Raw genomic sequence first — 16488 nt, 5'->3', positions numbered from 1 at the left:
TTCGTCCCTTTGGGTACAATGCTGACCCAAACATGTATGTGCTGCCATACCTAATGTCGATATTTTGTCCATGAAGAACCTGATGACTAAAGTCGACGCCATTGTGGACTGCCACTCTACTACCTTCAAGACCTCCATCAACGCCTCCACTCCTGACAAAGAGGACAACTATGCAACATTAACCGAAGCTGCTGTGAATGCAGTAAGACACAGACGGCCACCCTGTGATGTGCTGGATTGGTGACAAATCCTCCCACTACCCACATATGCCACCACTCGTTCACGCTCCAATCAATGTTCTCTACAGCCACTTGCGGACGCCCATTGGCTGCAGTTATGGTACTACCACTCCACATTTGGGGCTGCTGTGAATATATGTGCGAACGATTGTCAGTGGCCAAAAAACATGCAAGTAGGCCATCACTTGTGGTGTGGCCTCCCCTGTCACTAATCTTTTCTTTTTATATGATGCAGGTACGTTCTTGCGATTTTTTTTGTAGACACGTGTGCTTGCCGTTTTCTTCTGCCAAGGCCACTTTCCAGGACATGACATAGTCTATCTATGCTTATCAACCCTGCCTGGTAACTGCCAACGGATCTGCGATACCCACCCACGGTTGGGAGAACCTCACATTATCGTTTGGAAGCACCAAATATGATTTGAAGTTTCTTGTTGCTGGCGTCACATTGCCAATCATCGGTGCGGATTTCCTCTCGCATTTTCACCTCTTGGTTGATGTTGCTCACCGACGGTTAGTCAACCCAGACTCTTACCGTTGACACCTCTTCAACCTTCCCCCTCCGACCTCGCTTTCCTCATCAGCACACCCAGCATGCCTACTCTCACCTTCTTACGTCGTACCCGGAAGTCTTCCGTCCAGAACATCGCCAAGTGCCCACAGTTCTCACCAAACACGGTATATATCACCATATCAAGACGAAAGGGCCCCCATTGTTCGCCAGATTCAGGTATCTGGCACTGGATCGTTTATAAACAGTTAAAAAAACTGTTTGCTGAAATGGGCCTTTGCCAAAATGCTTCAAGCCCATGGTTTTCAGCCTTACACATCATCCTGAAGAAAGATGGCTCCCTGTGTCCCTGTGGGGATTACAGGCCCGTGAACATGCAGACAGAACCAGATCACTACCCCCTCCCAAACATTGCCGACGTGACCACCTACTTGTACAAGCAAAATTATTTCCATGCTCAACCTCCCGAAGGGATATTATCATGTGCCCATGAACCCAGAAGACATAGCCAAGGCAGTCATCATCACCCCCTTAGGTACGTACACCTTCTATTACTCTGGTTTTAGCCATCATAAAGCTGGAGTCACTTTTCAATGCCTCATGTATGGTATCTTAGGGGGCTTTCCCTTCTGTGTATGGTACCTGGACGACATACTTGTATTCTCTTCCTCCAAAGAGGAACACCTTCATCACTTGCGTATCGTGCTCAACCACCCACAACAGAACAGTCTTGTAGTCTGGTACGACAAGGTACCTTTAGCGCCAACGAAGTATCGTTCTGCGGGCACCTCATCACTCCTGAAGGAGTCCACCCCCTCCATGAGAAGGTAGCACCCTATCAGAACTTCCCCATGCCCTCAACCGTCAAAGCATTGTAAGAATTCTTATGCATGATGTACTATTATCACCATTTCCTGCCAGCCATTGCCGTCATGCTTGCCCCCCTCTACATACCTCTCAGGGGCAAGACAAAAGACCTGAAGTGGGTTCCCTTCAAGAAGCGACCTTCTGCAACACAAAGAATACCCCATCAACCGCTGCTGCTCTTTCTTTACCTGTGCCACATGCCCCTCTCCTTCTCCCCACCGATGGCAGGGACATCGCTATTGGTGCAGTACTTGAGTAGGTGGTCAATGGCTCGCCCCACCCATTGGCCATCTTCAATAGAAAACTGTCCAAGGCTGGTGGTGCATTTGGCTGTCCGTCACTATCGTCTCTTCTTAGTTAGAAGGTATGACCTTCGTCATTTCCACAGACCACATGCCTCTGGTGCACACCTTCACTCTACAGTCTGACGCCTGGTCCGCCCATCAATGCTGTCATCTCTCTGCCAAGGCTGAATACAATTGCACCCTTCAAAACATCCCTGGAATAATGAATCCTGTTGCTGAAACACATTAGCTGCCATTCACCTGGGATTTTATTACAATGCCTTGGCAGAAAAGATGTCCCCCTCGACGACTTCAATGCCACTCTCATATGTGATGTCAGTACTGGTGGACCACGACTGTGGATACCCCTGCTCCCATGCGCCGACAGATGTTTGATTTCATTCATGGCCTTTTACATCCCTTGTGCTGTTCTACTGCACAGTTACTGAAGACAAAGTTTATTTGGCACAGCATTACTGAGGATGCCAAGGATTGGGTCTGCACTTGTAGCCTACTTCATGCCAAACTTAAAAGTACATCGACACACAGATTCAGGACTGGGCATCTTTTTTTCAACCTCAGTATTGTTTTGCTCACATTCACGTTGACGTAGTAGGTCTCCTACCCAAATCACAATGACATCATACCTGTTTACCGTCATTGACCGCTCCATTCATTGGCCTGAAGCCATTCCCGTGGAAACTGCAACATCCCCCTTATGTGCAGATGCCTTACTCTTGGGGTGGATAGCGAGATTTGGTATCCCTGAGCATATTACTTCTGACAGGAGTACCATTTTCACCTCTCAATAGTGGACATCATTAGTGAATCTTCTGGGCATCACCCTACATCAGACAACTACCTACAAACCTGGGGCCAATGGAATGGTTGAACATTTTCATCGCACCCTCATAGCAGCATTTATGTTCCGCTGCAAGGACTCCAACTGGTTTACTCGGCTTCCTTGAGTTCTCTTGGGACTACGAACTACTCCTAGATGTCTAGGCAGCTGAAATGGTGTATGGCAATATGTTGGTTGGCGCTGCAGATTTTGTTTCCCCTATAACCTCCAGTGCCTATGTCATGTTGTGAAAAAATTTATTCCATGCTACCAGACTTACAAGCCCCCAGCAAATCAACACATACTGAAGATCAGCACTCGGCAAGGTACGTTTTCCTATGCAACAACATTAGCAAGCAACCACTAACGCCCCTTAAATAGACCCTTTCCTCGTGATCCCTCATATGCCGAAGGCTATCTTAATTAATATTTGTGGCAAAGAAGATTGGGTCTCCATTGATTGCCTAAAACCTGCATATCTCCTGCCAAATGACCGGCCTACAGTATATCTCTCTAGAACAGGTGCCCTATTTCACTTGTATGTCATTTTTAGTAGGGGGAGCCATGTACCGCTCTTGTTTCATACATGCTCATACACTAATGGTTTTGCTCATTTGTCTTATCACCCGCTCTTCCATGTGCTGATAATGAACCTCCCTGCACTGGAAAACTTGTATAAGCATGCTAGCTCATATTTTGTTTTGTTTGAATTTTTGTGACTTTCTTGCCCGCAAATCTGAGTATATAAGCTCGATGTCTGTTTGATAAAATGTAGTTTCATTCACCTTGCCTCTCACTCGCACAGTGGTATCCAGTTTATATTGTTTCTGAGTTTACCATTTTAAGAAAGGGAAACCAGTTTTATGCTGCTCTAAAATCAAACCAGTGTTCTCTAGTCTTGGTTAGTATCATAGCCTCTGTACTATGGTATTCCGCTGTCTAGGGATAGAGTTCTCTTGCTTGAAGGTACACTCAGGCACAATATTCTATGTTATTTATCTTCCTCTTGTTTTGTTTAAGTTTTTATAGTTTATATAGGAAATATTTATTTTAATTATTTTAATGTTACTGTTCTTGAAATATTTTAGTTTTCCTTGTTTCCTTTCCTCACTGGGATATTTTCCCTGATGGAGCCCTTGGGTTTATAGCATCTGGCTTTTCCAGTTACAGTTGTAGCTTAGCAAATAGTAATAATGATATTAAAGTGTGTGCATTAAGATGAAGCTCATTCATCCTCCTCCTACCCTTCTATACCACCAGCCCCATTGACTGATAACCTCTTAGTGAGGTAAATTGAAGATAAGAGGTCACAGTAATTTATTCCATCCAATTATTGGTTTTATTTTTTTTACTTTATTGTAGTTTGCCTTTTATTTGTCCTTTTGACATTTTAGTCATAGCCAATGGGTCAAATAAGCAATACTACTGCACTAATTTATAACATGCATCTGAAATGAGTTGAATTTTTTTATGTATGGATGAATTTGTACAGTATAGTATACGTAAATTTTGGAATTCATTCTGTCGTTTAGAACAAATGAACGACGTATGTCTTGGTAGGTACCACTGTGTTTGTTTTTATTATTTTGATACTGCTAAGAGGATCTTAAGAACTTGTTAATAGAATATTGGCATTACTGTATATAACGATTAACCAGTACAGCAATAGCCTGACCATCATTGTTAATTGGCTCAAGAACCCTACGGGTGTAGGATGATTTTTGACATGTGTTGAATTTCCACCTTATGAAGTGACTTGTAAGTTCCCTATACTGTACACACTGAGCATGAAAAAGTTCTCATTACCTGCTACCATATTATAAAAACCAGATAGCTACATTAATAAGCTTCCATGTGAAGTACTGTACTTGATTTTTATTTTCTGATGTAAACGCTAACATAAGGTCAGAAAAAACGAAGTAAAGGGGATTTTACTTATGCATTTAAACCTAAGGATGAGCAACGTAAAGTTGGAACTGAAGGATGTCAAAGCGACGTAAAGTGAGATATTACTGTAATTATTTGGTTATTTCTTGGGTTGATTTTTTTCATGTATGAAATTTCAGAAAAATGTCTATACAGTGTGTGTAGCAAATGAATGTTATCTACTGTAGGTATTAGTAAGATGCTTTATTATTACTTTTTGAATTTTTATCTGCCTAATAATCACTGATGACTTTTCCTGAGGTGTTTAATCTGATATGTCTTATCTTGTTTATAATACTTCCAACATAATAAGCTAGTTGCCTGCAATCCGTCTTGTTTATAATACTGTACTCCCATCACAATTATCCAATGAGGTATACCCTTTATGTGTGTATGGCTTAAAGCATTACATATGATTTTTATGTCTATCGGGCAATGGATTCTTTTATTAGGGATGTCCATAGGTGTATTTACCTCGAAGCAGGACAGTGCTCTTTCATGAAAATTAAGATTCGCTTGAATTTTTAGTAAATATATACACTAATACTGCTACATATTCAATGATACACACATCCATATTTTATTCAAGCTCTTCTTGCCGACTCGCTTTATATTCAATTTTTGTCACAAATGAACTTGTCCCACTTGAGTAATATTTTTAATTCACAAGGACCTGTAAGTTACTAAAAGTGCCTTCTTTAGCTCTTCGAGCTTCGGGCTTTGCCCCTCCAAGAGGTCTCCTCCAGGGCACTCGCTCCTTGGAGTGTGCTAAGAAGGTTACTAGTCGACCTTTGCGAGATCCATCCTCCACGAGTGTCATCCAGATCATCTTCGAACTTCTAGATATGACCTTCCTACTCACGTCTTCATCCCAGTGCTTCTCATCCAGACATGATTCACCCGGATGTGCCTCACCCAGACGGATTTTATCTAGATGTACATCATCCAGACATGCTTCACCTGGATGTACTCACCCGGATGCACCTCACTCAGACTTGCCTCACGTGGAAGTGCCTCACTCAATCACCTCATCCAGATGTGCCTCACCTAGATGCACCTCACCCAGGAGTTCGTCTTGCAGAAGACGCGCCTCTTCGTGTCCCTGTTCTTTTAGAAGCAATTCTTCCCACGAGCCTTGCAAGACGCATGTCCCAGCTGCTTGTGTTGCCAGATGCGCCTCCCTTATGTGTGTGTCTCCCAGGTGAGCTGCCCCATGGGTGCTATCCCTACAGGCTTGTCTACCAGACGCGTGTCTCCCGATAGAGAAGCACCTTACCAGACGAACGAACATCTCCCAGCGCTCCCCTCCTATTTCCGACGCAAACCTCTTATATGCACTGCTTCTGACGGATCCCTATATGCACTTCTTCGGGATGCTCCTCGTTGGTCATACATCTACTGGGAATGCATAATCGTCTAAACTGTTCCCCTCTTTTGTTGAGAGTGCGCGCCGAATGAGTGTAGAGAGTATACAACTTAGATGGTGCGGTGGAGATTCTTCTCCTCTGGGATCCCTCCCCTCTGAGATCCCTCCCATCCTAGGACAGGCATTCTATCTCCCTGTTCTGGTCGTGGACTGACTGAGGAAGGATTTTTTATATGAAACATTGAGAGACATTATTGAAGAAGCCCAGGAAGACCGTTCAATAAGAGTACTGTATTACAGTGTGGTACTAAGAACCTTCCCCTCGCAGAAGGGAAAGGCCTACTTGTACGTCCTTGCCCTGTTCGCTAAGTAAGAGGATACCTATGAGCAACAAACCTTCCCCAATTAGACTAATCTGCACTTACGACAGGATCTCGGGTGCCTGCTAACTGTGATCAGGTCTCAGAAGAATGAGCACACATTAGCACCCACTACCTGTGCTCACGAGAACAAGCCTCCACACACTACCTCCGTGTGCTTAGTTCTCACAAGAATGAGAACACACACTGGTTCCCTGGTCTGGTTCTAATTAGAATGGGCATATTTACTAGCACCTGCTATCTGCAGTCCAGTCTCACAAAAAAGAGCATATTGGTAGCTCCTGATGCTTGGTTCTCACAAGAACGAGTAGGTGCACTAGCATCTGCTACCTGTGCTTATAAATAAAGGGCACCTCCTGCCTTCCTACTTCCTGGATGATTTGCTTTTTTCTCGCTCTTTGGGAGAGGAAGAAGCAGCAAGTGCCTTCCCAATGAGAGAAAATCATACACAAACGGAAGGAAGAAGTCGCCAAAGCAAAGGTCAACCAATCTGGTCAAGTCTCGTGAGACATCTACCGATCCCTCCGTATGGTTTTGTGGTAGGAGTAGCACTATAGCAAAACTTAGCCCTGGAAGGGGTTTTGGTACTAGGTATGGGAGCTCACTTTCATGGTACCACTACTAGGTCTCATATAAGACTGAGCATGAGTACTACGGGTCAGGATAATAGCAGGCTTCATCATCCTTCTCCTGCCTTGGGATGTTCACAAGACGCTTCGGTGACTCTATTCCCACTGTCTATCGATTCAGTGATAGCAGTAATAATAAAGGGATCTTGTGTTAGACTCAGGCATGGACACACTTCATTCTTGAGCGCGAAGTCCTCTGAAGGGAAGCTGCTTCCAGAATCAAGACATTTCGCTGGGTTCAGTAATATACTTCAGCCTAGATCTGAAGCTCGACATTCCCCCACTCAGGCATAAGGCAAGGACCTTTCTGACTGCAGTCCTTACCAATGGGCATTTGGTTCCTGCAGGAATGTTAGGGAGAGAAACTTCCTTTAAGGTTTCTTAACGATTTACCAGGTCTATACGGTCAACTTTCCGTGAAAAGTCAACCAAATACCGGTAACTGACCTTTCTATTTCAGCAAATAACTTAGATCTACCCTCAAAGAAATGGCAAGTGCAATACGTTCTGCTAGCAGGAAAGACTTCTCTAACTCGGTGAACCTGAAGGTTACATACCTCTTAAATTCCTATCCTTCTGCCCATTGATCACCACCTCGTCGCCTTTGCTTTATTTTTCAGTTCTAAACCAGAGCTTCGTACAGCATTTTGCTTGAAGCATTCATGCTCACTTTTCTGAGACCTACTCGTTTGTCACTCTCTTTTAGGGTTTTCTCAACTTGTACTTCAACTCCTTTTGCCAAAATTGGAGATTCTTGCTTATTTGGTAACTCGGTCATATGGCCAGGCAGCAATGAGGACCATTTTATGCTGATAACATATAGAAAATTCATGTCAGCAAATGGAGGAAAGGAGGGCAGTTGCTTCTGCATGAGCAAGATCTTCCAGCGGGGCAATGTGTCTAAAACTTCTCTCATCATGGTGAATTCTGTTTACACGGGTTCACCACTGACTGCTCTAAGATTGTTGACAGCATCACTGGGAAGTAGCCAGCGACTTCCATTCCTTCTGTGTAGTGTACAAATATATCAAACAGGGTGCTTTCCATATTGTAACTATAAGGATTGCCAATCGAGGATTTTGCATGCCAAATATAACGCCTCTATCACAAGATTATAAGGAAAGAAAAATTTCTAGTCATTTTTTACCATTAAGTATGATCTTTTTCTCGAGATGGACACATGCTTCATTTTTGGAATATGGGGTTCAAGTATGAAGTCTTAATATTACATAGTTGAAAAGTTAGGACCAAAATAATTTTATTTCTTGACTTCTAAATATGAATTTGAACTCGATTAAACCGTATGTCGGAATTATAGATATGAAGTTTGTCTTGTATAATTCAAAGTTAAGGCAAAAGTTAATTCATATTTATCTTTAGTCCTTCAGAGTATGACCTTGACTTCGATGCAAGGTAATGTAAATAATTCATCTTTAAATGTTTCCTGTTTGCACCAAGTTGCAAATAGCTAGGTGTAGCCATTCTAGAGGAAAACATATATGATATAATATTTGCTGTTTTCTATATAAGATTTTTGTTTTATTTAACTGTTCGCCAGCATCTCTTGTAAATAATTTGTAAATAAATTTGTCTAAAAATTTTTAATAACTGCGCAAAATCAGTAAAGCATCAAGCTAAACATTTTCATGTTTATTTTATAAGTAAATTATCCCGTGAGTAAAATTTCTGTAACATATTTTTTAAGAGACTGCCTTAAGATTAAGGTGGTTTGTAATTTTTTTAGTCGTTTAACAGCATTTTTGCGGTAAATAATGTTCCTCTCGGAACTCGTCGAACGCTTTCAAATAGAGTTCGTGACCCTTCCTCGACTGTGGCATCAAAGTGCTGCCACTATTTGGATGATGTTTTTCTTGTTGGCATAGTTATATATTGTTTAAACATCGTGTTGGTTTAATACCCTTGCTTGCGTGTGTATACATAATGTAAAAAATATGTATGTAACTTAATTTTCAATGGGTCATTCGCTTATGTATAGAAAAGGTAATTGTTTCTCAATATATGAATATGTACCTAAGGTATTTATTTTAGTTTACATATATATATATATATATATATATATATATCGTATGTATGTAAATGTAAAGATATGCATGTATTAATAAATATATATGTTTATATACATATATTCATGAATATAATGTACATCATATATACATATGAATATATTTTCTATGTGTACACATGAGCCTATATCTATCTATCTATCTATCTAACTGTATATATATATATATATATATATATATATATACAAACACACACACATATATATATAATATATATATATACACACATGTAATCTGTATATATGTATGATATATATATATATATATATATGTATATATATATATGCACACACACACACACACACACATATATATATATATATATATATATATATATATATACTGTATATGTAGATCATATAAACATATATGATAATAATTTATATATATAATATATGTATATATATTAAATTATATATATAATATATATATATACTATATATGTATATATATATATATATATATATATATATATATATATATATATCATGCCAGCCACAACATATCCATATGAGTCACACACGCAAAGTTTGTGTTCCCTATAAACTTATCGGAATCGCGGATCTATAGCCCGAGATTTTCCGGGACCGTTAACAAGTTGTGTACGTCTCATTCATTTCCACGGGTATTCCTCACTTCCAGCCTCTCCCTTCCTTCATCTCGTATATCTGAAGATTTGCATCTGGGTTATTTTTGCCGGAGAGATACAAGACAGCCCCCCATGCAATAGAATGCGTACGGGACTCGTGCGGTCGTTAGTCTGTCTGCGGTGATAGCCGTGCGACGTCCTCGTCGGCTACAGTTTATATTTGGTGCTGATAATGTGATATATGTGTGAGCTAAGTTGGTGCTGTGATCTCCATCTTGACTTCGGGTGAAAGACGATATTGACGGACGGGGTGGCGGCTTTTGTTTTCTCGTTGGGGGCTCTGCTCTCTCTCTCTCTCTCTCTCTCTCTCTCTCTCTCTCTCTCTCTCTCTCTCTCTCTATCTCTCTCTCTCTCTATATATATATATATATATATATATATATTATATATATATATAATGTGTGTATGTGTAGAATTAACAATTATACTGAAATATTCAGTCAGTTGCTACTAATGTCGCATTAAGTTTATTTTATATTTAGTGTATGCGACCAGGTAAAATTGACGGTTAAATATTTAGATATATATGCACACACACGCAACCCCCACTCACCAAGGTGTGAGCGTGACCGGATATATATATATATATATATATATATATATATATATATATATAGACACTTTCTCTATATCATATTGGATACATGCTTGATCCTCTATTTAGGTTTTAACTTTGGATACTGCTGTACTCGTTTGGTTTTCCTATTCCAAATGTCGTTTACAAAATAATTAATTTTTATTCAACCTAAGCGGCTGTGTATTCTCTAGGCTTATTTCAGTACGACAAACGCTTTATCCAGCCAAGCTTCGATGTACAAATTAATGTACATAGGTTGGGTCCCTCCTATTACATACATTGCTTTTACCATTTTACCATACGTATTTGTTATTAAGTTTTTTCATTTTATTTTTATTCGGGTTATTATGACAATTGTATTCACAGATGTTCCTACTGTTGCTGGTATCGTTGTTCATTATATTTGAGGACCAAGCCATTGTTAATATTTCATTAATCTTGTACCTTCTTCCCCTCACATCATTTATGTAATGTTGCATTCCTAGGCTCGTAAAATTGAGGTACTGCGGTGGCATGCACGTGTTTATGACCACCACCTCCCAGGGGAAACATAAAGCACTAGGCCTAAGACGGTCTTCTTTTATTCTTTTTTTCATAATTTCAAACACTTTTATTTTATGCAAATGCAATGAAATATTCACAGGAATGAATGAGGGAGTTTTTTCTTTATACTTTTGATGATGATGGCGTTTAATCTCTCTCTCTCTCTCTCTCTCTCTCTCTCTCTCTCTCTCTCTCTCTCTCTCTCTCTCTCTCTCTCTCTCTCTCTCTCTCTCTCTCTCATTATATATATATATACATACATTATATATTATATATACATATATATATGTATATATATATATATATATATATATATATATATATATATATATATATATTTATATAAAATATTATTGTTGCTATCTTTAGAACTATGATTATCAGCTCATGCTAATATGCATTTCTTACGTTCAGACCACTAGGGCAAAACGGCAATTGTTTTTGAAATCTGGTTTTGTATTGAATTTTGAAGTAAACTTTAGGGTAGTTGAATACTTTACACATATGGTATGATTTCTTCGCATTTAAATAAAACAAAAAGCGTTTTTTTCATGGATACTCTTTTTTTGATATTTAAGGGGAGGTATATATGTTATTATTTTTTTTAACATTGTTCTAGACTTGAATATATGTTGAAGTTTTCTCTTTTTCTAAATGTAGAACATAGCCGAATTAAACTTCATATACACTCAATAATATCTCAATAAATATTTACCCTGCCTAGCATAAACCTCTATAGAGTTTATAGACAGTATTTTCATAAAAAGTAGATATTTTGAGACTTCATTTTCGTAATTCAAGTTCTTAACAACTCAAGGTATGTGGATGCACGTGTTTAACAAATCGGTGATATAATCCTTGAATGACTTTAATGTTCGCCTGAATATGTCCCTAAGCGAAGATTTTGTTCCTATTTTTTTTTTCCAAGTTTCTGTTACATTCGTAGTTGTTTCAAGAGTAGAACCTTTTATGATTATTGATGAGTTATTTTTTTCAAACAATGCCATTAAACCATTTCAGTCCGCTTCGTTATTTGAACGCGTGTGTAGAATAATCCTGGTGGTCGCTTGAAGTTACGTACATTTTTCATATAGCGAGATAGTTTCCGAATTTATGATAGTTTCAGAAGGTATAAAGATGCTGATGCTAGGAACCTATCTGTATCTGGCGTAATTATTATTATTATTATTATTATTAATTCTAGCTAAGCTTCAACCCTAGTTGGAAAAGCAGTATGCTATAAGCCCAAAGGGCTCCAACAAAGAAAAATATCCCAATGAGGAAAGGAAATAAGGAAATAATCGATATGAGAAGTAATGAACAATTAAAATGTTTTAAAAACTGTAACAATAAAACATATTTCATATAGAAACTATAAAACGATTTATGTCAGCCTCTTCAACATAAAAAAAAATGTGCTGCAAGTTTGAAATTTTTAATTACTTCTCGAATTATTACCATACCTGAACTTCAGCACTGATAGGTCTGAAGCACACTGTTGTTTTACCGTCTAATCTCCCAAAATCTCCTGTAATGTCAGCGTTAACTTCTAAGTATTGAGATAATATATCTCTCTCTTAAACCATCACCATCCATTATCACTCATTTCTCCTTGACTCTCATTAAACGAAGCACCGAAAGCAATTCGTAATATTTCACCTGTCACAACTGTCACAGCTGTCAACACATTTGTCATCTTTAGCACCACGCCTGTCACCGTCGATGCCGGCAAGAAAGAGCCGTCTTCGCCGAGCCTTCTAATTCACAACAAAACGGATTTCCGCCTTTTCTGTAACACCTCTCATTATCGTTCATTATCTTGTCTTATGGATACGAAAGATTGGTTATGTCTGGGGCGACAAGACTCTCGAATGTAGGACGTTAACGCCGGGTGTTAGTTAATGAAGGTTTGGCAGTGATTGGAGAAAGTTAAGCAGGCTCGGAGGGTGATCGCGTTGTGCCCGTATTTGGTAAGTAGTTTTTTCTTGTCGGTCACATTTTTTTTTTTTTTACATTTTTATCAATATTCGCTTGTATACTTCTTATAATCGTTTGTAATTTATGGTGAATCATCATCATCATCATCATCATCATCTCCTCCTACGCCTATTAACACAAAGGGCCTCGGGTATATTTCGCCAGTCGTCTCTATCTTGAGCTTTTAGTTCAATACTTCTCCATTCATCATCGCCCACTTCACTTCATGATGAATTATATTGAAAATTAAAACAAAAGTGGTGTATGTATTACATATCTTGGAGAATACATATTGAATATGATTTTATGAGAACAAATGAGGAAAAATCTGATGTAAAAATAATTTAAACTATCTTGATGGGATACCTTTCACACAGCAGAAACAGAATGGAGGCATTTACACAATTAAGTTGCACTGCTTCAGTTAAAGAAGCTAATCGAGATTGTCATTCTTGTTGTAAGTTTTCACTTTTTGAAAAATTCTGATAGTAGTATTTTTCGGCCTTAGTCTTCTAGCTTCCTTTCTGGTATCTCTTTTTAACTTTCGCTTCATAGGATATATGCTGGGTTTTCACCCACTTAAGTTGTACCTAGATGCTAAATGGCCTCCCGGTACCAACGCCAGTCTATATGAACCAGTTTTCGTTAATAAAATCAAATAATTTAGATTGTGTTAGAATTAACCTTAAAACCCTGCTGGGGTTGCTGATTTTAATAAAAGGTTTAATTTATATTACGTTATGAGTGATCTACGGAAATGACAAACGTAAGGAGCTGAAGTAACTGGGCTCTTTCCTGTTCCTCAAAGAAAAGAAAGTAACGGAAAACTACGTTGGCGTTAAAGAGGTCTCGGTATTTATAGTTTTTCTGAACCTTTTTCTCCTAATAATGGAGTCTGTTGTCTATAGATGAACTCTAATAAGGTGTTTCTATGGCTCTCCTGGTTTTAAATCTTACATTTGACATGATCATGTCCTTCTATCCAAATTGGATAAATCATCTATTTTAATAGAACATTTCAGAGCTTAAAAGTGGAATATTCCCAGAACTTTTTCAGAACTTAAAACTAGAATATTCCCAGAACTTTTCAGAGCTTAAAACGAATTTTCCTAGAACTGTTCAGAGCTCAAAACTTGAATATTCCCAAAACTGTTCAGAGCTTAAAACTTGAATATTCCCATGTCACAAACGAACACTATCAGAAACTCGGTTTTTCTATGAAGATTGTTCAACTTAAATTTGAGTTTTCTTTGTCAGTAATATTTAGGTTTGCAAGAAACGCAAAGGTTTTCGTTTTTATCTTAGAAAAAAAAAGATACAAAAAACGTGGTAAAAAGTCTGCGGACAGAAGCAAAGTAGAACGGCATCGAGAGAAATGACCTCAGAGATAAAAGTGCCTTAATTGCGTATAATTTCTATGTGCCATATACGGTGCTGTGTGAGTCGTAGCAAGATTTCAAATGTGAGTTTTTTATTTTATTAAAGAACTTAAGTTATTGTTACCTTAAGGTTGCTGCTAAGACAAAGAAGCTTAGGAGTAAATTTATGACAGCATCCGTTGTTGGTACTCTGGGTTACCCCGCAGAAGGGTCAACACATTTTTCCATTTTAATCATTATGGATAGAGACGCAAGATCACAAACTCCCTTAAAACTCCTGTCTGGCTCTTTCTCTTCGGGAGCTTAATTAGCTTGTAGGGTAATTAGTTCGTTAAAGCGACCAGAAAAACGTCGGTGTGAAAAAAAGGAAGGTTAAAAAAAAGTGTCGGTGGTTATGGAACGCCTGGACAGCTCTTGATTTATGCCGGTGGTAGTTACTTCTCTGGTCATACCGTTAGTGGAAAACCAGTTTTTGTCACTTAATGTTTGGCTAAAAGGAGAGTCGGGGCCTACTTGTTGAAGGGGTGAAGCTATACCGCATATATGTGGTATAATTAACCCTTTGCCAGTGTGGGCACCTTATGATTAGTATTGCAATGGAATGCAGGTGTCTGTCTCGTCTAAAAGATTCTTTATGAGGTTGAATTTTTTTTATATATAAATGTTCGGGTTAGTTATTGCCACTGACCGACATTTACAGACTTACGAGACCTAAAGAATGTAATCAAAGCCAGTTGTTTATGACCTACTTTGATCTTCTTTTTTACTTTTACACAAAGACGTCACAGAAATTATTTCTATGTTAATTATATCAACTGCGTATGTAATTGCATTGATTGACTTCGGATATCTAGTTGAGGTTATCTTTTATCATAACATTTACAATGATCAGTTCTTTGGAATTACATAATCGTTGTTTTAGGTTATATGAGTCTTCGTGTTAATGACTTGCCTTGAAATGAAATACCAATTATCCGATCCGTATCTGGAAAAGTAATTTAAAATAGGTATAAGTTCAGAAGATCGTTTGGAATGCTGGAAAAAAAAGCTAAAATTCAACGAGTTTCAATTAGAACTTGAGAGTGGAAGAAGTCATCCTCCTCTCTTTGAAATGACACAGTAATGTTGCAATATCCGAATTATTGTTAATCTAAAACTAATTCATGAACTGAAAATCTGTTTTGATAGGCCCGGTATATTGTAGATCATCTTTGGTATCGCTCAGGTGTAAAATAATGTAAAATAACGAATCATGATCTTAGAACCAAGGTTTAAAACCGTGTGCTTGTCTCTTGCCCCCCATTGTTTTCATATCCATTTGTTCCAGAACGTAAAGTTAACATGGATATTTTATGTAATTTAGTTATATTACTTGATATAACGCTCGCTATTACTTCTGAACCATTAGCAGTCAATTGCTGAAAATTCCTCCATTTTATTGTCATTTCTTAGTTATATATTCGTTCTTTGTGATTGCATCGTCTTTGATAATACTCTTTTCCTAATACTTCGCCTCTCTATAGCAGTATGGCTTTTAGGTCCTGCTGACAATATTTGGACGATTCTCGCTTCATAGAAGATTAGCGTGCGTGACACGGGACCTGGGTCATATCTTATTACATTCTTGAAGAAAACTTCTTTTGAATGCTTTCTCTGTATTTAATAGTACTTGTTTACCTATACTATCCCTACTTTTGCCTTATTTCTCGACTAATTATTATTATTATTATTATTATTATTATTATTATTAGGTAAGCTACAACCCTAACTGGAAAAGATGGATGTTATAAGCCCAAGGGAAAATAGCCCACTGAGGAAAGGAAATATGAAAACATAGTATAGTGCACCCTCAAGCAAGAGAACTCTCTCCCAGGGTAGTGGGAGACCATGGTAAAGAGGATATGGCACTACTCATGACAAGAGAATAATGTTTTGATTTTATTATAATTAAGTTGAGGAGCTTGCAATGATGCTTGCAGTATCTTCATTCCCCATTTTATATTTCTCCTATAATTTGAAGGTTTGATGATTTTACATACTTCGATGTGATTTATTTAGATTCTTATGATAGACACTTATGATAATAAAAGAGCAAATAAACTATTTTCACTGTCTATAGATAAAGGATGAATGTTTAATCGCAATCTATGCTTGGTTCTATGATTAATAGACTATTGCCGGTTATAACATGTGTAAATAGAATAAAAAGCTAATTTTCTATTTGAGGAAGTGACTG

At 38.2% G+C, this 16488-nt stretch overlaps 1 protein-coding gene across 1 annotated transcript; it reads left to right on the top strand.

Annotated features, from left to right (window-relative positions):
- The first annotated feature begins 833 nt into the window (after window positions 1-833).
- Window positions 834-1628, top strand: LOC137645115 (uncharacterized). Its single transcript, XM_068377951.1, has 2 exons — window positions 834-1285; window positions 1427-1628. The coding sequence occupies exons 1-2, from the start codon at window positions 834-836 to the stop codon at window positions 1626-1628; spliced, it is 654 nt and encodes a 217-aa protein (XP_068234052.1).
- The last annotated feature ends 14860 nt before the right edge of the window (window positions 1629-16488 follow it).

Source organism: Palaemon carinicauda, chromosome 8 (genome assembly GCF_036898095.1).
Source record: "Palaemon carinicauda isolate YSFRI2023 chromosome 8, ASM3689809v2, whole genome shotgun sequence".
NCBI classification, from domain to species: Eukaryota; Metazoa; Arthropoda; class Malacostraca; order Decapoda; family Palaemonidae; genus Palaemon; species Palaemon carinicauda.
This window is presented reverse-complemented; position numbering and strand designations above follow the sequence as displayed.